This window comes from Aquarana catesbeiana, linkage group LG01, assembly GCF_042186555.1.
Source record: "Aquarana catesbeiana isolate 2022-GZ linkage group LG01, ASM4218655v1, whole genome shotgun sequence".
Taxonomy (NCBI): Eukaryota; Metazoa; Chordata; class Amphibia; order Anura; family Ranidae; genus Aquarana; species Aquarana catesbeiana.
Window position 1 is genome coordinate 875,002,131 of NC_133324.1, and position 25,151 is coordinate 875,027,281.

The 25,151-nt window shown below is 41.3% G+C and overlaps 1 protein-coding gene across 1 annotated transcript; it reads right to left on the reverse strand.

The window, feature by feature from the left end:
* Nucleotides 1-5,284: 5,284 nt before the first annotated feature.
* On the reverse strand, nt 5,285-19,950 carry TMEM128 (transmembrane protein 128). The gene is made up of 5 exons (XM_073610171.1): nt 19,823-19,950; nt 12,846-12,987; nt 10,887-11,048; nt 9,857-9,967; nt 5,285-6,531 (listed from the first exon to the last, which is right to left on the reverse strand). Exons 1-4 carry the CDS (start codon nt 19,911-19,913, stop codon nt 9,868-9,870), a joined length of 495 nt encoding a protein of 164 aa, XP_073466272.1. The 5' UTR covers nt 19,914-19,950; the 3' UTR covers nt 5,285-6,531; nt 9,857-9,867.
* Nucleotides 19,951-25,151: the final 5,201 nt, after the last annotated feature.

The following is a 25,151-nucleotide window of genomic DNA, read 5'->3' on the forward strand; positions in this document are numbered from 1 at the left end:
GGGAGTCATAAAGTTTAGAATAGAATGTATAGAATTCCTGAAGTATTAGTTGAGGGTTTTGTGTCACTTGTCCAGTCTGCAGTCTCAGTTTAGGGAGCGCAGGGTTATATGGCCTGGGACTGAGTTTTCCCGCTAGTAGTCTATTAGGTTTATCTCCCATTGTGTAATAGCGGTGTTTAGCCCATCTAACATATTTTTCTGCTTTGGTAGTGAGGCTCAAATTTAGCGCTGTTCTTGCTATATCAATCTGGTTCCTAAGATCAGTATGTGGGTTAGATTTTTGTTCGCGAGTGAGTCGATGTAGCTCTTTTTGTTGTTGAATTGTTTGTGTTCGTTCCCTCTTAACCTTGGTAGCTATCTGTATTAATTTGCCATGTATGGTAGCCTTATGGGCTGCCCAAACTATCTCTGGGGAAGAGGTCAAGGAGGTGTTTTCTTGGAAATATTGTTGTATGGCTGTTTCAATTTCCTTGGCAATTAAAGGATCACTTAATAATGATTCATTCAATCGCCAAGAAGGCTGTCTTGACTTAGACCATAGATCTGTTAAGACGACTTGGACCGCAGAATGGTCCGACCATGCAATAGGTACTATTTTAGTCGATGATATGTATGAGAGCAAAGGGGACAGTGTAAACAGATGGTCAATGCGCGAGTATGTTTTATGTACGTGTGAATAGAATGTGTAATCACGATCTGTAGGATGGGCGTCTCTCCAAAGATCAATTAGATCGTAACTATGAAGTAAACGTGCTAAGGTACTGCTTTGTTTAGGGGTATGTTTCAAGTATGTCTTTCGGGGCTCGGACTTATCTAGAATTTGATCAAGAGAGGTGTTGCTGTCTCCACCTAGCATCACATGACCCACTAAATGGGGCATTATAACTTCAAGGAGATATAAAAGGCGCTGCCCTCTATGTTGATTGTTTATAGGTATGGATGTCATAAACTACACGCTAAATTCAAATGACTATGACATATAAGAACTCCATCACTAAATGCCGTAATGCGGTCTAAAGATAGAGAAGACCTTATAATTGGAGCAGACCAAAAAATAAAATGAAATAAATAAAAACACCACTGATACAAAAAATGTTAATTACTGCTTAATAAATATTAGAACTAGGTCACCCCAGTGAGAATATATTGTCTGCCATGTAAAATTGTGCTGACTATAGTGAAACAAATAATACTATAAACTGTGCAATTAGTAAAATTGAAATTGACCCCAAAGTTCAAAAGTTTTGGGACAAAATGGCGCTAAGAAAAAAATTTTTTGTTTATATTTAGTAAAAAAAAAAAAGATGAGTGAATAAAGGTGTCAGTGCAATGTCTGTTTTGCCACTCACATATTCTCTGCAAAACGTTAGATTGGGTAGTGACTAACCCCAAAAATCAAAAATATTGTGACGGTGAGCGCCTGCTAGAAATAAAATTACTTATTTGTGTAATCTTAATAACGTAAAATGCAAGGTAAATCGCTCCCTGAGCATTAAATCCAATAAATATACAATCCCAAAAATATCATGCATAAACAATTATTTCCAGTCTCTTGTGTTTTTATAGCAGGTGATGGTTCATTTCTAGAAAGTTATTTAATTAAAAAGTTTTATATATATATATATATATATATATATATATATATATATATATATATATATATATATATAATCCATGTAAGAAAGTTTTTAATCAGATGGAAAAACTAAGTTCAGTATATATATTGTTTATTTCGCCCTTGAGGGCATCCACCAGTGACTTCTGTGCGTTTTAATTCAGGTAGTGACTTGAAGTGCTCACCCCCCAGTGCTCCCCCACTCACCAGAAATAATCACCCCTACAGGGGTACCGAGCAACAGAGTGGGTGCCTTAGGGTGGTTGATGATCACTCCAGTTCTGCTGCCGTTCCTCTGATTTATGCGATCCTTACAACTGTTCCAGGTTAAGCTATGTGCTCCAAATTGACCAGGTTACTCCATTGTATACCACCTTTGTCTGTTAAACTCTCCGGGAATCCTGGTCTTTGTATCAGCCTTGCTGTCTCCACCTAGCATCACATGACCCACTAAATGGGGCATTATAACTTCAAGCATTGTGTGAAAAAAATTTAACTGTCCTACATTGGGGGGCGTAGTAAGAAAGAAAGGTGACCACACTATCATTGATCTTACCAGCGTCCATAATGTAGCGGCCCTCTCTATCCCTTATCACATTAGTGGGAGTAAAGGGAACCCGTTTGGCAATGCATATAGCTACTCCTCTCTTTTTATCCGGTCCATTAGACAAATAAACTGTCGGATATCTTGCGTTTAGATGCTTTGGGGCAGAGGTTCGTGAAAAGTGTGTCTCCTGTAAGAACAGGATGTCTGCCCCCATTTTGTGATATTGCTGAAAAGCCTTAGTCCGTTTGATTGGGGAGTTCAGGCCCTGTGTATTGTGTGTCAGTATAGTGTAGGTAGGTTGATTTCTACAGGTCATGGTGGTTCGGGAGGCTGTACTCACGTTTTGGACGTTTCAAGAGGTCTGTCCGGAAGTCTTTAGGATCATACTCTCGGACCTTTGCGTGGCGCAGGAGCGCATCCAGGGAATAGGAGGGGTAAAGGGGAGGAAAAAGGACAGAGTTAGAGATATAGGAGCACATATAATATAGCACTGTTTTTTGTTGTAATATCATGTTAAACCCGTAAATAATAAAAAAAATACCAAAAGGGTATGAAAGAAGATGAAAAAAGAAATAAATGAAAAAAAAAAAAAAAAAAAAAAAAAAAAAGGGCACCAAAAAGGCACCTGCACACTGCATTGCAGTGTGGCTGCAGGGGTACCAAGCCCCTGTGTGGTTGTTGTGAAGTTGTCTCCCCTCTTTCAGTGGAGACAAGTTCACTCCCAGTGGCATGTGGTTCACCTCCGGCACTATTTTTCTAGCTTTCGGAAGGGACGAGCGGGATCCACCCGCCGTAAGGTTGGAAAGGGAAAAACGAAGAGGTCAAAAGGCAATGTCGTCCTCCCCCTTTCTTCTTCAAGATGAGCAATAAAAAATAAAAACTTAGAACATCAGAGACAAAAAGATAAAAAGGGGGAGGGGGGTAATTCCGCGGACAGTAGCAGAATTACCTCCTGGGGGATATAGGCATTATAACTTATAACCTGAAACAGTATCTACTTTCAAGTCTGTGTAGAACAGGAACAGCAGGAACAGTCAGATATGTGTATCTGGGTTTTCAAAGGTTGGTCATTGACCAGCTATAAGGGGCTCGGCCTCAAGAACCGAAGTTTAAAGCTACTTCTTGGGTAGGATTCAGGTAACTGACGGAGATTTCCTAGCTCTGGATCTTCCCTGTTGAGAAAATAGGGGGGAAATAGGTCGGCTCTCGTCGATCTGGGCGCTGGTCCCTTGTGATTCTGATGATAGAAGTCCCTAGTCCCGGAGTATAGCTTCATCGGACTGGAAGGTAGCGAAGGAATGGGATTTGCCTTTGTAGGAGAATGACAGTCGAAATGGAAACGACCACCGGTATTTAATCTGTCGGTTGATGAGTTGATTGAGAAGCGGCTTCAGTGCTCTCCTCTTCTGAATCGTTATCTGGGCTACGTCCGCAAAAATCTGAATCGAATGTCCTGAGATAGTTATGTCCCTGTGGTTTCCGGCCTCTAGCATAATCTTTTCTTTGATGTGGTAAAAGTGAGGCTTTACTATCACATCGCGTGGTAGGCCATCTGGTCTAGAGGCTGTCAGAGCCCGGTGCACCCTATCCAATTCTAACTGGTGAGGAGAAATGTCTGGTATCAGTTGTTTCATTAAGTCATGGATCGATTCTTCCAGGTCCATTTCTGATTCTGGGAGGCCCCGCACGCGGAAGTTATACCTCCTAGACCTGTTTTCTAGGTCCTCTATTTTTGCGTTTGCTTGGTCTAGTTGGTCCTGTAGGGATGTGATCATTTTGGAGTTTTGGTTCACCCGCTTTACTGTCCCGTCCATTTTAGACTCGATTGTGTCCAGCCTCTCCCCTAGATTTTGAAAGTCATCTTTCATACCTGTAGTGATTATGGTGCATGCTTTAGATAGTTCCTGTTGCAGGAGTGCTGAAAATCTAGCGAGAACTGTGTCTCCTGAATACCCAGTTGTAGGGGCAGGTGGTTGTGAAAAGGTCCCACTGTTTTGGCTCATGGCTATTTCAGCAATTTCAGCCATTTGCCTATCTGTGGAGGAGGCTGGGGAGTCAGTAAACAATAGGGGTCTGTCCGAAGAGCCCGAAAAGGGGGACATCTGTGGGTGTTCACTCTGTGAGGATGGAGGTCCTTCCTGGGATTGGGATGAGAAGGGGTCTCTGTGCACTTCAGCTAGGAAGGTAATTGCTGGGTAGTTTGGCTCCTTCTGCTGTGTCTGGCCTCCCTCACATGATAAGTCTCCTATGTCAGGCGCCATCTTAGGCTGGAGGGGCTGCTGCTGTGTCTGGGGACTAACCTTCTCTGATGCTGCATGCTTCGGCTGCTGCTGTGGCTGCTGAGTCACCCAGTTCTGGTAATGAGCTTGAGGATTGTTTTCTTCTGTATGTCCCCCTCCTTGCTGCGTTGTGGATTGCGGGGTTCGGCCCTTTGCTTGTGTGCCGCCGCGTGCAGTATCTCCCTTCCCCGGCGCCATCTTAGGTGAGGGGGGTTGCTGCAGGGCCTTAGAAGCGTGGGATGTCCTGAGTTGCTGTGGAGGTTTGCAGCTGTTTGAGCTTCCCAGCCCTCTCCGCTGCATCGTCTGCTCCCGGGCTCCGGATATCGGTCGGATGGTGGTTCGCTCGTCCCCTATCTCTTAATTAAGAGCTTTTCTGGCCGGAGGTGTGTGGAGCCTAGTCAGTGCAAGCCCGACCTCGGCGCTGCGCGCATGCGCACTCTCTGTTTTTTTTTTTTTTTTTTTGGGGGGGGGGGTTAAACGCTTTAGGTGAACAAGCCGAAGTTAGAAGCTGATTGGCCACCATGCATAGCTGCACCTGATTTTGCACTCTCCAGTTTTAGTAAGTCAACCCCTATGTATTTTACAAACTTTCTAAAATAACATTTAAAAAAAATTCAGAACCAAATCAAAAGCTATTTTAATTAATGTCTGCATTGGTTCATGTATTCACCTGTATAGTAGGGAGTGTATATTATATTTATATATACATACACACACACATACATACACACACACACACGTATATATTACATACACAGCATAGAGAGAGCTTGGGCGGATAAGGTGATTGAACTTCAGACAAGCTCTGTCAACGTTATGACACAATAATTAAATTTGACCATATACATATGCATTGAAACTTTTATTAACTAAATAAAAATATTTTGTTTGAGAAAACATTTTATATCAAATACAATCTTATCTGCAAAAACGTAGTAGAATTTATAATTAACCGTAAACAATATTCCCAAAACAAATTTTATTGTAAAAAAGCAATCAAGTAAACAGAATATAAATCATGACGCCCCAGTTTTCACTATGTATTTATTAGTTTGGGCCAACGAAGTAGGCAGTTGTAATTAACAGCAATCTCTGCTGGATTTTTACTAAGATGTTGGACTGTTCACAGTGACAGCTGTAAGGACAATTGCAAATCTCACAATATTGAGTGGGTAGTAACATTTTTTATATCAAATGGGGCAATTGCCATGGTGAGGTTAAATTCAGTAGTAGTCAAATATTAAACTTGCTCATGTGGTTTAGTCTTTAAGATGTTGAATAAAAAAGCAGCTCTGGCTGTAAAATGCACCTCTACTCTGACACCGTCCCCCGCAGTAATTCCTTTTCTCCTGGAGAAGTTCTTAGTCTTCTAGGATGAATGACACCCAGCAAGGACATCATGAGAGGTGGTAAGAACATCAGAATGTTGATTTGTCATTGTTCAATCACAGGCTGGTCTAGGTTCTGGCCAAGCTGCTTTGCTCAACTGCAGTTTAGTCTGCAAAGTGTGCAGAACCTGGCTGTACTGTCTAGTAGGGTTTCTTGGATTATAAAACTGGTTAAACAGAACTGGGGATTTTCCAATGCATACATTTCACATGGGTGTTTAGCTTGGAGTTCAGCTTAGTAATCTTTAATTTCCACTCCACATTTAGGGACCTGTATCATTTCTGTTAATTGAATATTCATTTCAATATATTGGTTATGTATATATGGGCAGGGATGGGATAAGGGATAGGCAGAAGAGATGGCTACCTTGGGTATCTTTGCAGGAAGTGGGGAACAAAAAGCACAGGATCTCGAACCTATACCGCTGGAGTAGTTTACAGCTTATTGGGTGGGCAGCACACTTTTGTTTGCATGCCTTGGGTGCTAAAGGGACTTATCCCACCACTGTATATACAACTTGGACTGGCCCATGAATGGCTTCCTTTAAAACAGTAATTGGTATTCCCATAGGGGAGATTGCAGCTTTTCTGAATCATCTGCTTCAAGTGTCAGATAGCGATAGATACATCATCAGAAAAATTGATGACTACTGCAAGTGCAAGGATAAGACATCATTCCAAGTCCACCAATTCTAGGCGCAGCTACAAAATGAAAAAAGACAACAATTATAAACTGTGATTGATGTAAGTCACAAGCAGTGTTAATTTTGGCAGCAAATTTCGATTTAGTTTTAGTCTTGGTCTTAGGACTAAAATGGCATTTTAGTTTTAGTCCCATTTTAGTCTTCTGCAATTGTTTTAGTCGACTAAATCTCCAAGTACATTTTAGTCATCTAAAATTGAATGGGTGTAATTAAATTGTAATGCATTAGTTAACATTTCTCTACAATTTCCAAGCTTATTATATACTGCTGGAGTGAAAAATCTAATATGCTATTATTGATGGTATTGAGGTATGAACATGCACTACAGACCAGTGTTCATTTTGAAGTCAAATTTAAATTTAGCTTTAGTCTTATTCTTTTGACTAAAATGCCATTTCAGTTTTTGTCCCATTTTAGGCTTTTGACTAAAAAGTCATTTTAGTTTTAGTCGTATTTTAGTCATCTCAATTGTTTTAGTTTTAGTCGTATTTATTCGACTAAAATAGTATTCATTCAGTCGACTAAAATGTTTTAGTCGTTTTAGTTACCTAAATTAACACTGGTGACAAGTTATGATTCACGATGAAGCGATGAGATCATGCAGCTATTACTAAATTTTCTCAGCAAACTGTGGGGTTGATTTACTAAAACTGAAGAGTGCAAAATCTGGTGCAGCTCTGCATAGAAACCAATCGGCTTCCATTTTTTTTTTGCCAAAGCTTAATTAAACAAGCTGAAGTTAGAAGCTGATTGGCTACCATACACGGCTGCACCAGATTTTGCCCTCTCCAGTTTTAGTAAATCAACTCCTGTGGCTAATTTTTAAGACACAGGAATTAAAAAATTGTCGCCAATGACGCCAGATTTATGTACCTGACAAAAGCAAGTGGAGAAGACGGCCGGAGCCCAGCACCCGGAAGAAACCATGTAGAAGATTGCTGGCGCCAGCGAAGGATGTTGGACCATTGAAGGAAGGTAAGTATTTCGAAGTTGAAATTCCCCCCGGGGTTTTTCTTTTAGCAGCAAACAGATTATTAAACAAATTTACTTATATAAAAAAGGTACTTTATTGTACAAATTTTTAAAATCCACAAAAGGTATTAAAATATGAGCTCTGGTTACAAAGTTTCTTGTCATAACCCATCGTTCTTAATAATAATAGCACGCAAAGAACGGCAGGTATACTCAAAGCAAGTTTTTGGCAGTAAATGATCCTGCCCAAGACAAATGCCCCAACAGGTTTCGACCAAATAAGTCGCAGTCAGGGGGACTGTGTTACCTAAATACAAAGGTATATCAAACCTTGTAAGTACATGATATCACAAAGCTTAGACTTGTCCATATGGATACACAAGGAATTATTACCTCCAATGGATGGAAACCAGAAACTTTCAACAAAGATTGCTCTTAGGTCATTCTAGCCACCCACTTGGCGGGGCCAGATGTGACTGGCTTGCAAGAAACCATGCTGGCAGCAAAAAGGGGATGGAAATGGGCCACCAGTGATGAACCATTTCCCCCTTCAAAAAAAAAAAAATTTTGATAAGTAACACACGCACACATTTTTTTTTTTTTCTCACAGTATATATGTGTAAACTCATGGTGGTGCAAAAAGTGCACCCATGTGGGTGGCTAAAATGACCTAAGAGCAATCTGGATTAATCTCTGTTGAAAGTTTCTGGTTTTAATGCTGTCTCCCATCCATTGGAGGTAATTATACCTTGTGTATCCATATGGACAATCCTAAGCTTTGTGATAACATGTACAGTACTTACAAGGTTTGATATAACTTTGTATTTAGATAACAGTCTCCCTGAAGAAGACTAAGACTTATTTGGTCGAAATGCGTTGGGGCTTTTGTCTGGGGCGGTATCACTTACTGCCAAAAACTTGCTTTGAGTATACCTGTTGTTCTTTGCATGATAGATATATATATATAAATTTGATAATCTGTTTGCTGCTAAAAAAAAAAAACCCAGGGGAATTTTCTACTTTTTTGTAATACATTATTTGGGGTGTGCAGCCTTCTTATCTCCATGTATTTTTCTACATTTAGTATTGCAGAGTTTAGCTCCACTTTAAATTGCAGCAGGCACATTTCCTGCTTGTGCGACGCCCACCCTCCCCACAAGACCCACATTCTCTGGGCTTTGGGGGGTGTCAATCACACCTATTGCCTCCTCTGTGAGGCCAAATACTTCTGCATGAGAAAGTTATGAATGTTGGGACTCAGGAATTCCCCTATAGCACTTGGTATTTTGCGCAGACTATGCGGTTTCTTTGCTGTGCACTGTGATTTGGACTGTTATGCCCCGTACACACAGTCGGACTTTGTTCGGACATTCCGACAACAAAATCCTAGGATTTTTTCCGATGGATGTTGGTTCAAACTTGTCTTGCATACACGCGGTCACACAAAGTTGTCAGAAAATCCGATCGTTCTGAACGCGGTGACGTAAAACACGTACGTTGGGACTATAAACGGGGCAGTGGCCAATAGCTTTCATCTCTTTATTTATTCTGAGCATGCGTGGCACTTTGTCCCTCGGATCTGTATACACACGATCGGAATTTCCGACAACGGATTTTGTTGTCGGAAAATTTTATAGCCTGCTCTCAAACTTTGTGTGTCGGAAATTCCGATGGAAAATGTGTGATGGAGCCTACACACGGTCGGAATTTCCGACAACAAGGTCCTATCACACATTTTCCGTCGGAAAATCCGATCGTGTGTACAGGGCATTATGCCGCATACACACGACCGGTTTTGCCGTTGATGGAACTCCGACGGAATTCCGCTCAAGCGGTCTTGCATACACACGGTCACACCAAAGTTTGACCGTCCAGAACGTGGTGACGTACAACACGTACGACGGGACTGGAAAAAGGAGGCCTACACGCGATCTTAATAGACGATGAAAAGCTTCCGTTTGACTCTTTCTGTCGGACATTCCGTTCGTGTGTACGTGGCATAAAACATGTAATACACAGCATCTGGTTTATTATCATGTATTCACATTTAGGCAAAGCTGTGGGTATTAGGCTGAAAAGACATGATGCCTGCAAAATGTTAATCACTGTGGGCATTACTGCAGTGATGTGCTAGCTCACCTCAATCCTCCTTCAGACGAATGCATAGAAAAAAAAATGCATGGACCCCTTTGTCCCTCTAGCTTTAAGGCAGAAAGCTCAAGATACAGTAGTTGTTAGAATAAAGTCAGAAAGCAGCATAATAGGCTAGGGAAAGGGGTACAAAAATATAGATTGCTGCAAACTAGAGTTCTGCTTTAATATACAATACATATATAATAATATCTCCTTACCTTCTGCGTGCTCATCCAAGCAGTGAGACCAGCATGACAAAACCCATAAACTGTGTAAACAGTATCAGTGGGGTAAAATATGACCACATCGGCCATAAGGAAACATTGAAACTGATAGGAAAACATAAAGAAAACTATTAGTGACACTTGCCACAAATGTTGAAAAGGGTAACTACTCATCTAAACACCCTTGGCCCTCGACTAAATGATAGATATTATGAACTGTAATTAGGCACCAACCGTGATCACATACAAGATGTTTCAGCTGAAAAGGTTATTATTACAATTCCTTTTAAATATGTCAGTAAATAAGTCAACATTTTTGTAAATGCAAAAGCCAACTCCCACCAGATATAACAGAAAGCACACTTTATGGCCCCTTGACATGGATGAAAAATACGCTGTGTTTTTTATGTTTATTTGTTAAGTTTCTGAACACAGGTGCATTGTGGTCTATTGGACAACGCACACAGCTGTGTATCCCTAAGTTCCCTAATGCAGCAATGCATTCACAGCTTGCTTGCAGTAATTTACGTGTGTACACATGCCCACAGAAGTACCACACAAGTATGTACATGTCAATTGAAACACTGGCAGCTTGAAGAGGATGAAGATGGATTTTATGCACGTATACATGTATATGCAAGGTAGTTTCGCAACATAACTTGCGGTTTTTACTCAGGATGTTTCTGCCAGCAAGATCCTTTGTATAAACATCAGTAAATTATTATGTTCATGTGCAAGAGGCCTAATCCAGTGTTCATTCAATTTGTTTTTATATCTGAAACTGTACAGCAGCACTCAGACTAGAGGAGGGAGGGTCTGGAATTAGAACCAATTAGGGCTTTATTGCTCTGCTTATTTACAGGAGAGTACACATGGATGAGCAGACTGCTGATACACTGGCTAATCATAAACTGGGAGGATTTTTTTAAAATGATGTAATCATTTTTTCTTTTTTTGGTCAGACTAGGGTGCATTCTAGCTGTATGTAGCAATAACTATTTTCTACACATGCATAGAAACTCACCATACTGCAGCTACTAGGAAAGTTAGAATTGCAACGGGTACAAGCTCCGGATACTTAGCGTCATAATCACAAATCCCACGATACCATTCCAAATAAATGATGCAATAAAGAGCAACGGACATACTGACAACCAGAGACACTGCGCCCACAAGAAGCCATGTACTACAAGACAAAGAACAGTTATTTAATTGCACATATGTCAAAAATAAAATATTTTACAGATCAAATTTACAAATGTCTTCTTGCAGAGTAAAACAGCATTTCTATGTTGAAGTGAGGCCTTCTTCAATAGTTACTATTAGCTTGTCAGCTAATGTGCTACTACAAAGCTCTTTATGTGCATACTGTGAGGCGCTGCAATGGAGAGGCTAAAATGACCTTCGTATGGGTATTATTGTTCGATAAGCAAAAGCAATGCATCACCTTGGATAATGTTCCAATCATGACCCCCAAGGGACAATATTAAGAACCCACCCAGTAATTGTAGGCAGCTTTAATTTACACAAAGATTTTCTTATATAAAATTGGAGTTGGGTCCTTGACACTTTTAAATTGGTTTTAATTTGTACTGTATACCATAATTATAGAAACTTTTTTTTTTAACATTGAATTTGTAAAAAAAAAAAATCTTATTTTACAAACATTTAAAACAGGTTGCCTGTAATTGTTCAGTGTATTCAATGCAAGCAATAAGAAAATCCATCACTAGCTATGCAATTGTGGACTGCTCTTGGATACTGTGAGCCCAACTATGGCCAAAATCTTATTTTCTTTTTAGTTGTGTGGGAGGATTAGAACTTCTGTTGACTTTTAACTACTGAATATAGCAAGGGTGCCACATCAGTAGTAACAGAGGGAAAAAAAAAAGAAAAAAAGAAAAAAAAAAAGGACAGTTTATTGTATGGTTGGCAGTGAAAAAAAAGCCGGCTTCTTCTCCTTAAAACACTCAGCAACCATCAGCTTCTCAATATATACAGGGAATTCAAATGGATACTTAATATCTCATCACCTCCACGCTCCTCCGTAGGAAGCTCACATGTAATAAAAATGAATCCCCATGTGCAGAATCACAATAAAATTATTTTATTAAAAAGCATCAACTTACATTTAAAATGCTACTATTCAGCTTCAGTAGTATCAGGTACTTCTGGTACCTCCCGCCGCGTTGCTTCACTGCCCACATGACTTCATCAAGGGTATCCTTGATGAAGTCACGTGAGCAATAACGCAACGCATTGGGAGGTGCCGGGTGCGGTCACTTCCGGTCGCGACCGAGACCGGAAGTATGATACTAGTGAAGCTGAATAGTGGCGCCTGCTGACACCTAAAGAGCGACACTAGAAGTGCGACTAGACCTGTAGGGGTCTTTCCCTGAGGTGAGAAGCTGGGGCACACTATGATCAAGGATGGTGGAAGTTCCTCACTTTGAAAGAATTTCTGAATATTACTTATGTGTGGATGGTGATATCACTATAGGATTATTTATTTTTGCAAGGAGCACTTTAATATTGTACTGGAATTGTTTACACAGAAGCTTTTTTTTTTGCACAGAGCACTTTATGTATTTCATTGGAATTGTGTACATGGACATTTCATTTGATTAATATATTGTATATGTGTATATTTATTTTAGTTTATGCACTTTAATGTATTTATTGTATTGAGGAAGCGCCACATTACTTGCTTTATATATTGTTACTGCGTGGAGACACCTATTTCATGTTGGCAGCTACTCATTGAACATACACTACACTGGTTTGCGCATTAGTTTAGTTTATTTACAATTTTAATTAAAAAAATACATGTATAAAAAAAACCTCATATCACAAAGGAAAAAATAAAAACATACATAGCATAGTACATGATTATCCGTGTTGTTTAATCCAAACATTCATTTTTATCACCAACACACAACAGTAACCATGATATGTATAGTGCTATTCACATAAAACATCTTACCAGCCTTCTTGTAAGTTCAGATGGACAGCCGGCAGGAAGTCAACATAGTGCGTAACAGCAACTGCCGCCAATATCCAAAACACGGAATGGATGTTAATTCTAGGAAGAGGTTTTTGTTTTTTCTTATCATCTTCATCATCATCTAGAAATTAAATAATAACTACAATGTTTAGATTTAAAAACAAAAAATTCCAGCGCAACAAAACAGCATCCTTGCAGTGTAAATTAAAATTTTTACTTCTAAGTTTCATGAGCAACCGGTGCAGAGGAGTGACCGTAATACTGGATAAGCCAAAATCAATGGGTCTCCTGAACTTTTTTCCTGGTGAATGGAACAATTCATAAAATGATGCAACGATATGCTTTAACAGGAGCAGATAAAGGAATCACGTTCTGGAGAAAAAATAAGAAGTCAGGGGAGCAACCAAGAGGCCACCAATACTAACGCTGAAGCAGCTGCAGATATCAAAAGTAAATATGGGAGAAACCATCAATGGGACAGATAAAACCTGGGCCCAGCACATAGCCAAGCTTTTGTGGAAGAATGATGCAAAGAAAAGCACTACTGAAAAATATGTCAAATCCACATTTGGAATTTGTCAAAAGTCTTTTGACACAACAGACCAACACCAGCAGATGACATGGCTCCCCAAATCATCACAGACTGTAGAACATTTTGCATTTCATTTGGAAAACAGGGTCCCAGAGTCTGGAGGAAGAGTGGAGCGGCACAGAAACCAAGTTGCATGAGGTCCAGTGTGAAGTTTCCACAGTCAGTGATGACTTGGGGAGCCATGTCACCTGCTGGTGTTGGCCCATTGAGTTTTATCAAGTCCAAAGTCAGCGCAGCCCTCTATTGGGAAATTCTAGAGCACATCTTCAAAAAGATGAGTCTGCAATGGGTTCCTCCATATATTCTCACTAATCATCACCCTGAGAACACCATCTTCAAGGAAAAACAAGGTGATGGTAGAATCAGTTTGTAGGGATGTTTGCAGTTGTAGGGACTGAGAAAATGGTCAGGTTTGAGGGCAGGAAGCATGGAGCCAAATACAGATACATTTTAGAGAAAAACATTTTTACTCTAGAATTATGGTGGAGGTTCACCATCCACAAAACAATAACCCTAAACACATGCCCAAGAAGACTCTAGATTGCTTGACACACAAAGCCTCAATTGCCCTCTCAAAAACAAGACCTCAGTCTAATAGAGAACTTTATTGTTTATCAAGGGGAGTGGGAAATACGTACTCCATCAACAAATTTTTTTGTTTAAACGCGAAACTCCACCAAAACGGAAAAGTTCCCCTTTGAATCCACCCCCCCCCCATATTTGGCATGTAATTATTTTGGTGGGGGAGCAAATACCTGGTTTTGACAGGTACCCGCTCCCACTTGGATCGCCTCGGTGATTGGAGCTGAAGTTCTCCTTCCCCGCAGTCTTCTGGGACAGGTCACAGGGCCCAGAAGACTACAAGATCATTCACAAAGTGCAACGCGGCTCGCACATGCCACAGCCGAAAGTTGCAAAGCCGGCTGCCCACAGTTAGGATGCTGGTGACGGGAACCCGAAGGCTAGTGAAGAACTAGCCTGGGATTTCCTGGATTGGTAACCGCCCTTATATGAAAAAAAAAGTTAAAGGTATGATGAATGCTGATAGGGGAAAATAGGAGAGAATGCCCACATCCCTAGATTAGACAAGCAACAAAAAATTCCTCTGGTGGGACTTTGAAGGGCATGAACTCCAAAAGGATCGAGTAATTGATATAAAAATAAATGTTTTATTTGAAAATGGTAAGACAGGAGAATCAAAATGTAAAGCTAAAACACTACAATCAATGCGGGTGCAGTGATGATATACAGTAATTACAAAACAGATAACCACTTTGCTCTGTGTAGTGGGACACACAGAGTATATCAAACGAGTTTCGAGATATAGCGTTATTCCTCTTCTTCAGGGATGAGTGGTTATGGGTAAAACAATACTATCATGTGGTTTTTAAAAAGGAATCCTAAACATCCTCATTAGTTAAAAACAAGGATTTTTGCTGCCATAGATCAACCAGAGTCCAGAGAGCGAGTGGTAGCTAGATCCAGTCCACACCGCTCACAAAGGGCACTCAACCCAACCCCAAAAGTGACACCACAGGCCAAAAAAATAAGGTAGATCTCTGCCTTTGGGGTAGGCACGGAGGGGGACTAAATTTAGAGCTCTAGAAGGATACCCAAGAAGGACAGGACACACCAATTTACTTCATTCACCTGAGAATTGCCATCCAAAAAGGAAAAGCAAGTCAGGGATAATTTTTCAACAGAAACTCTAAAGCCTCATACACGCAATCGGATTTTCCACAGACTTTTGTCCGAAGGGCCCCAAACTTGTCTTGCATACAAACGCACACAATTGTCCGCCAACAAACGTGAACGTAGCGCCACCCTTTGGGCTCATTCTGCTAATTTCGTGTTAGTAGAAGTTTGGTGAGTGTTGATTCGCGCTTTTCATTTCACGCTTTTCAGTTTGTTTCTGAACGGCCGTTCATCAACCAACCATGTTGTGGAATCGGAGGAGATAACGTGTTATTTATTATTGGCCTTGGAGTTATTGCTTTGACCCAAGTCCAGTCCAGGAACAGGAGGAGGATTTCTTGGACCAAAAATTGGTTGCTTTATTAATCGTGACCAATTATGTCATATGCCTTTGCTGCGGGGGCTCCAGGAGAATAATCCGGATGTTTTTTTTAATTATCCTTGGATGACGGACCCCTGCTTTTACCAACTCTTGGCATTGTTGACCCCCTATATTAGGAAGCAGGACACATGCATGAGGCTTTTATTTTATTTGTTGGTTGAATAATGATTTGATTTGGTATATTTTCTATAATTTTTGGATGCATAGAAAGCACTTTTTGGTTAAGTTCTATTGGCAGATAGCATGTCTAATTTTATTTGCTTTCTTTTTTTAATGCACAATAAAAAAAATGTGGAGAATAATACTTGGCTATGTGTTTTACTTCAAATGACAGTTTGGGAGTAGGCAGTTATATTTTAAAAAAATACAATGTAAAATTAACAAGGGACACCAACATAGTTGTATCTCTGATCTTAAAAACTACGGGATAATGGTGCTGTGGTAACTTGCCCCCCCAAAAAAACAAAAAAAAAACAAGCATAATATTATTCTTGATATTAGAAAAAAAAAGCCTTTGAAAATTTGTTTGCAATAACTCCATTAGTATCACCAGCAATGCAGCTTCATTATTATCCCATTAAAGAAGAAGAGAATTGTACGCTGCATTTCGAGATTTCATAATTTGCCACGTCACGAATGTTTATTCTCCATTACGAACGCTAGTTTACAAGACCGACCGCTTCTGACTCGTCCCTGCTTCCGAGCATGCGTGTTTGTACTTTGGACTTTTGTCTGAGAGACTTGTGTAGACACCACACGCTCAGAAAATCCGACAACAGACATTTGTCTGCGGAAAATTTGAAAGCCTGCCATCCGACATTTGCCCATGGAAAATCCAACAATTGTCCAATAGAGTGTACAAACGGTCGGATTTTCCGCCAACAGCCTGACATCACACAATTCCCGTTGGAAAATCCAAACGTGTGTACGAGGCTTAAGTCAAGATAGCCAGTCTCATCCAACGTGGTATATCATGTGGAACTGGAGGCTCACAGGGGCAGCTTGCAAGGAGGGGCACTCGCACGTCCATTCCCTTTCCTGACCTGCCGGGCTGCATGCTCAGATAAGGGTCTGGTATAGATTTTGGGGGGGACCCCACGGCATTTTTTTAAAAAAATTGGCGTGGGGGTGTCCCCTCCAAAGCCATACCAGACCCTTCAGGATGGTCTTGGAGGGGGGGAACCCCACACCATTTTTTTTGAGAATTTTGTTTAACCGGCAATTTTTTTTTTTACATTCAGCTGGCAGTGGGGAAACTTGCTGACAGCTGATGACTCATCAGTTAAGGACGCGATGGTCGGCTTCCTGGCCCGCTCCTTAGCAATCAGCTATATACAGTTAATGTAAAGAAAAAAAAAAAACACGCAAATCGCTGTAAAACCGCAGCACTTGCATTTTGGAAGCGGGTCTATTGAAGTCTATTACACGCAAAAAAATTTGCAGAAAAAAAAAAAAAGTCCCTGACCCTTTCCAAAAACGCAGAGGCACAAAAATGCATTGATGTGAACGTGTTCCATAGGAACCCATGTTAAAAAAAATTCCCTGCATTTCTGCAAAAAGCATAAAAAAACGCATTAGTATGAATGGAGCCTAAGACTGGGATGCCATTAACCACTTCCCGACCAAGGTACATCATCTGACATCATGGAATTTGAGTGGGGATATCTGAATGATGCCTGCAGCTACAGGCATCATCCAGATATCATCTTTTTCGGCCGGTGACTCTGTGCACCGTAAGAACAATCATAGTGGCAGTTCTGCCGCTTGATCGTTCTTACAGTCGGCGGAAAAGGACGTTCCTCCCACCGCCCTCTGGTGCTTCTCCCGGCTCACTCGTGCGATTGGTGAGCTGGAGAATGAATCAGTCGCTGCTGGAAGTTTACCATAGAGATTTCTGGTGACCAGATGACCCCCAGTCATCTCTATGACCGTCGGAGGCCCGGGCACGATGTTATGACGTTACGTCTGGGCCAGTGGAAGTAAACAAAGCTGAGGACGCAGCTGGAAAGGCAGAGTTTTTTTGTTTTCTTTTTTTTTATCTCAGCCCTTCCAGCCTGGAGGAGAGATGTGGGGTTTTATTGACCCCACATCTCTCCATAAAGAGGACCTGTCACGCACTATTCCTATTACAAGGGATGTTTACATTCCTTGTAATAGGAATTAAAGTGATCAATTTTTTTTTTTTAGAGAAAGTATAAAAAGAAAAAAAGAAAAATAAAGAAAGAAAAATAAAGAAAAAATAATTGAAAGCGCCCCCGTCACCGCGCACATAAACGAACGCATACGTAAGTCACGCCCACATATGTAAACAGCGTTCAAATCACACATGTGAGTTATCGCCGCGTGCGTTAGAGCAAAAGCAATGATTCTAGCCCAAGACCTCCTCTGTAACTCTAAACATGCAAAAAAATGTAAAGCTTCGCCTATGGAAATTTTTAAGTACTGAAGTTTGGTGCCATTCCACGAGTGTGCGCAATTTTAAAATGTGACATGTTAGGTATCTATGTACTCTGCATAACATCATCTTTCACATTATACAAAAAAATTGGGCTAACTTTACTGTTTCGTTTTTTTAAATTCACAAAACTCCCCCCCCCCCCCAAAAAAAAAGCGTTTGAAAAATCGTGATTGGTACTTTATCACGATCTGTGATCAGCCGAGTCCCAAGGACATGCCAATCACAGGGCGTGCATGAGAACATCCATGTACGCCATATACGCCCTCCCGGCATTTTAAGCCTGCGCTGTAGCTGTCTTTCTGCTCGCCAAGTGGTTAAGCGTGTTTGATCACATGGGATTCACGGGTGTTCTGTGTCCAGGCAATTCCAATAATGTCAATTGGGTCAAACTGGATGGCTGTGTGTCCCCAAATGCACACCATCTGTGTTCAGGGACATGTACTCGCACGGCTGTCAGAATGGGAGCACTGTGTCCATGCAGCTGCTGCATCCCAAAAAAATAAATAAATAAATACATTTCTTTTAGTATTGGATGGAGAGGAGAGGGTTAGAACCCCTGTCAGGTTTTGACTGCTGTCTGTGCCCGCGTTGGGTCTTGTTCACAGGGGCGTACTTAAGCATGTTTGCCTGCATGCAGATACACTGAACACCTGTCACTCCCATGCAGGCAAACATGCTTAAGTACGCCCCTGTGAACAAGACCCATGCAGAATCACGTACCTGTACATCCCCCTGTAAGAGGCGGCCAGGGGGCGCGCGCGCGCCCATGGTAAGCTCCGTGAGTCGGATCGCGGGTCCCGCGGACTCGATCGCCGGGGGGATACCCGTGATCGCCTCACAGGGAGGAAGAACGGGGAGATGCTGATGTAAACAAGCATCTCCCCGTTCTGCCTAGTGACAGTGTCACTGATCTCTGCTCCCTGTCATCGGAGCAGAGATCAGTGACGTGTCACACACAGCCACGCCCCTCACAGTTAGAAACATGCCCCTAGGACACACTTAACCCCTATACTGCCACCTAGTGGTTAACCCCTTCACTGCCAGTGACATTTACACAGGAATCAGTTCATTTGTATAGCACTGATTGCTGTATAAATGACAATGGTCCCGAAAATGTGTCAAAAATGTCCGATGTGTCCTCCATAATGTCGCAGACACAATTAAAAAAATCGCTGATCGCCGCTATTTAAAAAAAAAAAAAAAAAATTATTAATAAAAATGCCATAAAACGATCCCCTATTTTGTAAACGCCATAACTTATTGCGTTTTTTTTTACCAAAAATATGTAGAAGAATACAAATTGGTCTAAACTGAGGAAAAAAATTGTTTTTTTTATATATATTTTTGGGGGATATTATAGCAAATAGTAAAAAATGTGTTTTTTTTTTTCAAAATTGTTGCTCTTCTTTTGTTTATAGCGCAAAAAATAAAAAGCGCAGAGGTGATCAAATACCACCAAAAGAAAGCTCTATTTGTGGGGAAAAAGGACGTCAATTTTGTTTGGGAGCCACGTCGCACGACCACGCAATTGTCAGTTAAAGCGACGCAGTGCCGAATTGCAAAAAGTGTTCTGGTCAGGAAGAGAGTAAATTCTTCCGGGGCTGAAGTGGTTAATCTGAGAGTTTAACCAGCCAGCAATGCATAGCAGAAAAAAAATGATAATGTGCTCTTTATATTCTACCAAACACATATATCCAATGATATTTCCTACCCCCAGTAATTGCACAACTGGCACTGTGTGACCCAAGGTCTGAGCTGCACCACCCGGCACTACAAGCCCCAGCAGTGTCAGAGCTCCCAGTCATAGTAAGGAGGGAGAGTGTACACACCGGCCTCTGTCACCCCGGCCTCCCTCAGGAAGGACTCGGCAAACCGACGCCGCACATTCTCCAAATCTACTTCCTCCAACGAAGCCGCCATCTTTGTGGAGTGAGTTCTCCGGAAGTGACGTATGGGTGAGCACGGCGATGGTCCCCATGGAAACCGGACGCTGGGCGGGTGGGAGGAGACCTCTGCGCTGTGAGCGGGTGTCAGAGATGAGGAGTTCTCTTACCGTTCCAAATACAGGACATATAGTGCAGCTCGCTCCATGGAGATTGTTTTATATGGAACTAAACTAAACTGGATTATCATTATAATCACCTACTGTCTGCATGTTAGGGAATACAGTTATCATAGTGTGTCATAAGAACAGGGCAAGATAAAGTGTCAAATGTAATCAATTGGTAATAAGAATCTGTGAATAATTCAAACTGGAAAAAATAAATGTAATATATATAACACTATAGGAAAAGAGAAAAGAAAAAAAACATATATCAATATATAAATCCTTTCAGTGTCCCATATGCATATTTCCATAAAAGTGTTTTGTGCTAATATCCAAATATGGCAACTTTATGTCCTCTTCTGTGCATCAAAATAAAGTGACTTATTGTGCATGAAATAAAGTGACCAAGTGCATCAAAATAAGGTGACTTCTTGTGCTCCCCCTCAAGTATGTGCACTCACCAGAAGCCCCCACCCCTGCGGGGGTAAAGAGCGTGTAATACGATGCATCTAAGATGTAATAAGATCATGCATCTGCAGGGGTGGGGGCTTCTGGTGAGTGCACATACTTGAGGGGGAGCACAATAAGTCACCTTATTTTGATGCACAGAAGAGGACATAAAGTTGCCATATTTGGATATTAGCACAAAACACTTTTATGGAAATATGCATATGTGACACTGAAAGGATTTATATATTGATATATGGACTTTTTTTCTTTTCTCTTTTTCTATAGTGTTATATATATTGCATACATTTTTTCCAGTTTGAATTATTCACAGATTTTTATTACCAATTAATTGCATTTGACACTTTATCTTGCGATCAAGGATTCACTTTATAATTGATTTTTATTTATATGTATGTTCATGTATTACATTCTTTGGTGAGAAAGGCTTTTTCATTCATTATTAGCCGTTTATACACTGCCTAGTGAATTGCAATTCACACTTGTTTGGAATTCAGATGTTATTAATATTAACCCATTAGGGTATATTTAGTAAACACTCACCTTTGCCCCTTACCCCCACTGGGTCAGGGGGGGCATTTTTTCCCTGTTCTTATCACACATATCTTTTAGGACACCACTTTGTGGAGTCCTTTTTTTGGGGGAAGGCTGCAGATATATATATATATATATATATATGCGCTGATTTTTAGATAGTTACACATTTATCATAGTGGCTATACAGTGCTGACATAAAACCCACAGGGGGTGTGAGCAAACCTAAGAGACTGTGGATGTCTGACACCTACTATGTGACACATACCAAAATATTGGCACCCCTGAATTTCTGTCAGATAATGCACCACTTCACCCAGAAAATTGATGCAATTGCAAATGTTTAGGCTTTCTCCTGTTTATTTCTTCTGTTTGTATTGGTATGACACAAAAAAGTGGAAAAAAAGCCAAATATGACACATTCAACCAAAACTCCAAAAATAGACTGGACACAATTATTGTCACCCTCAATTTAATATTTGGTAGCACACCCTTTGGAAAAAATAACTGAAATCAGTCGCTTCCTGTAACCATCAATGAGTTTCTTACACCTCTCTACTGGAATTTTGGACCAACTGCTGTTATGAGATCTCTCCACAGGTGCTCTATGGGATTTAGATCTGGACTCATTGCTGGCCAGTTCAGTACTCTCCAGCACTTTGTCCTAAACCATTTCTGGATGCTTTTTGACCTATGCTTTGGGTCATTGTCCTGCTGTAAGGCCCATGACCTCTGACAGGGACCAAACTTTCTGACATTGGGCCCTACATTGCATACCAGAATTCTTTGGTAGTCTTCAGATTTCATAATGCCATGCTTATGAAATCTTAGTGCCTGAAGCAGAAAAGCAACCACAAAACAGTGAACCTCCACCACCATGTGTGACTGTGGGGACTCTATTTATTTTCTTTAACCACTTCAGCCCTGGAAGGATTTGCCCACTTAATGACCAGGCCCTTTTTTGTGATATGGCACTGTGTCGCTTTAACTGATAATTGCGTGGTTGTGCGACGCTGTACCCAAACAAAATTTATGTTTTTTTCTTTTTCCCACAAATAGAGCTTTCTTTTGGTGGTATTTGATCAATTCTGCGTTTTTTATTTTTTGCACTATAAACAAAAAAAGACTGACAATTTTGAAAAAAAAAATTATATTTTTTTATTTACTTTTTGCTATAATAAATATCCCAAAAATTAAAAAAACAAAACAATTTTTTTTCATCAGTTTAGGCCAATATATATTCTTCTACATATTTTTGGTAAAAAAAAAAAATCGCAATAAGCGTATATTAATTGGTTTTGCTCAAAAGTTATAGTGTCTACAAAATAGGGAATAGATTTATGGCATTTTTATTCATTTTTTTTTTACTAGTAATGCGGCGATCTGTGATTTTTAGCGGGACTGCGACATTGTGGACACTTTTGACACTTTTTTGGGACCATTGACACTTATACAGCGATCAGAGCTAAAAATAGCCACTGATTACTGTATAAATGTCACTGGGAAAGGGTTAACACTGGGGGGGCGATCAAGGGGTTAACTGTGTTCCCTGGGTGTGTTCTAATTGTAGGGGGGATGGGCTACCTAGGACAGAACAGAGATTGCTGTTCCCGATCACTGGGAACAGAAGATCTCTGACATGTCACTAGGCAGAACGGGAAATTTCATCGGACCCCCCCCCCGGTGCCTGCGGCAGAGGCAGAGGAAATGATGTCATCTCTCCTCGGCATTTTCCATTCTGGCGCCGAGGAGAGAAGACTTCACTGTGAGTGCACCAACACAACACATCACAGTAGAACATGCCAGGCACACAATACACCCCCGATCACCCCCCCCCCCCTGTCACACTGACACCAAGCAGTTTTTTTTTTTCTGATTAGTGCATGGTGTCAGTTTGTGACAGTTATGCCCCGTACACACGGTCGGATTTTCCAACGGAAAATGTGTGATAGGACCTTGTTGTCGGAAATTCTGACCTTGTGTAGGCTCCATCACACATTTTCCATCGGATTTTCCGACACACAAAGTTTGAGAGCAAGATATAACATTTTCTGACAACAAAATCCGTTGTCGTAAATTCCGATCGTGTGTACACAAATCCGACGGACATAGTGCCACGCATGCTCAGAATAAATAAAGAGATGAAAGCTATTGGCCACTGCCCCATTTATAGTCCAGACGTACGTGTTTTACGTCACCGCGTTTAGAACGATCGGATTTTCCGACGACTTTGTGTGACCGTGTGTATGCAAGACAAGTTTGAGCCAACATCTGTCGAAAAAAATCCTAGGATTTTGTTGTCGGAATGTCCGAACAAAGTCCGACCGTGTGTACGGGCCATTACTGTGGTGGGACAGTTACTGTTAGCCCCCTTTAGGTCTAGGATACCCCCCTAACCCCCCCAATAAAGTTTTAACCCCTTGATCACCCCCTGTCGCCAGTGTCGCTAAGCGATCATTTTTCTGATCGCTGTATTAGTGTCACTGGTGACGATAGTTAGGGAAGCAAATATTTAGGTTCGCCGTCAGCGTTTTATAGCGACAGGGACCCCCATATACTACCTATTAAATGTTTTAAGCCCTTGATTGCCCCCTAGTTAACCCTTTCACCACTGATCACCGTATAACCCTTACGGGTGACGCTGGTTAGTTCGTTTATTTTTTATAGTGTCAGGGCACCCGCCGTTTATTACCGAATAAAGGTTTAGCCCCCTGATCGCCCGGCGGTGATATGCGTCGCCCCAGGCAGCGTCAGATTAGTGCCAGTACCGCTAACACCCACGCACGCAGCATACACCTCCCTTAGTGGTATAGTATCTGAACGGATCAATATCTGATCCAATCAGATCTATACTAGCATTCCCAGCAGTTTAGGGTTCCCAAAAACGCAGTGTTAGCGGGATCAGCCCAGATAGCTGCTAGCACCTGCGTTTTGCCCCTCCGCCCGGCCCAGCCCAGCCCACCCAAGTACAGTATCGATCGATCACTGTCACTTACAAAACACTAAACACATAACTGCAGCGTTCGCGGAGTCAGGCCTGATCCCTGCGATCGCTAACAGTTTTTTTGGTAGCGTTTTGGTGAACTGGCAAACACCAGCGGCCTGGTACACCCTGGTCGTAGGCAAACCAGCACTGCAGTAACACTTGGTGACGTGGCAAGTCCCATAAGTGCAGTTCAAGCTGATGAGGTGGCAAGCACAAGTAGTGTCCCGCTGCCACCAAGAAGAAGACAAACACAGGCCCGTCGTGCCCATAATGCCCTTCCTGCTGCATTCGCCAATCCTAATTGGGAATCCACCACTTCTGCAGCACCCGTACTTCCCCCATTCACATCCCCAACCAAATGCAGTCGGCTGCATGAGAGGCATTTTCTTTATGTCCTCCCGGGTACCCCTACCCAACGAACCCCCCAAAAAAGATGTTGTGTCTGCAGCAAGCGCGGATATAGGCGTGACACCTGCTATTATTGTCCCTCCTGTCCTGACAATCCTGGTCTTTGCATTGGTGAATGTTTTGAACGCTACCATACACTAGTTGAGTATTAGCGTAGGGTACAGCATTGCACAGACTAGGCACACTTTCACAGGGTCTCCCAAGATGCCATCGCATTTTGAGAGACCCGAACCTGGAGCCGGTTACAGTTATAAAAGTTAGTTACAAAAAAAAGTGTAAAAAAAAAAAATATATAAAAAAAATAAATAAAATAGTTGTCGTTTTATTGTTCTCTCTCTCTCTATTTTCTCTCTATTGTTCTGCTCTTTTTTACTGTATTCTATTCTGCAATGATTTATTGTTATTATGATTTATCATGTTTGCTTTTCAGGTATGCAGTTTTTTATACTTTACCGTTTACTGTGTTTTATTTGTTAACCATTTTTATGACTTCAGGTACTCCATTCACGACTTTGAGTGGTTATACCAGAATGATGCCTGCAGGTTTAGGTATCATCTTGGTATCATTCTTTTCAGCCAGCTGACCATAGAGCTGATCAGAGACCAGAGTGGCTCCAAACATCTCTATGGCCTAAGAAACCGGAAGCTACGAGCATTTCATGACTTAGATTTCGCCGGATGTAAACAGAGCCATTGGGAAATTGGGAAAGCATTT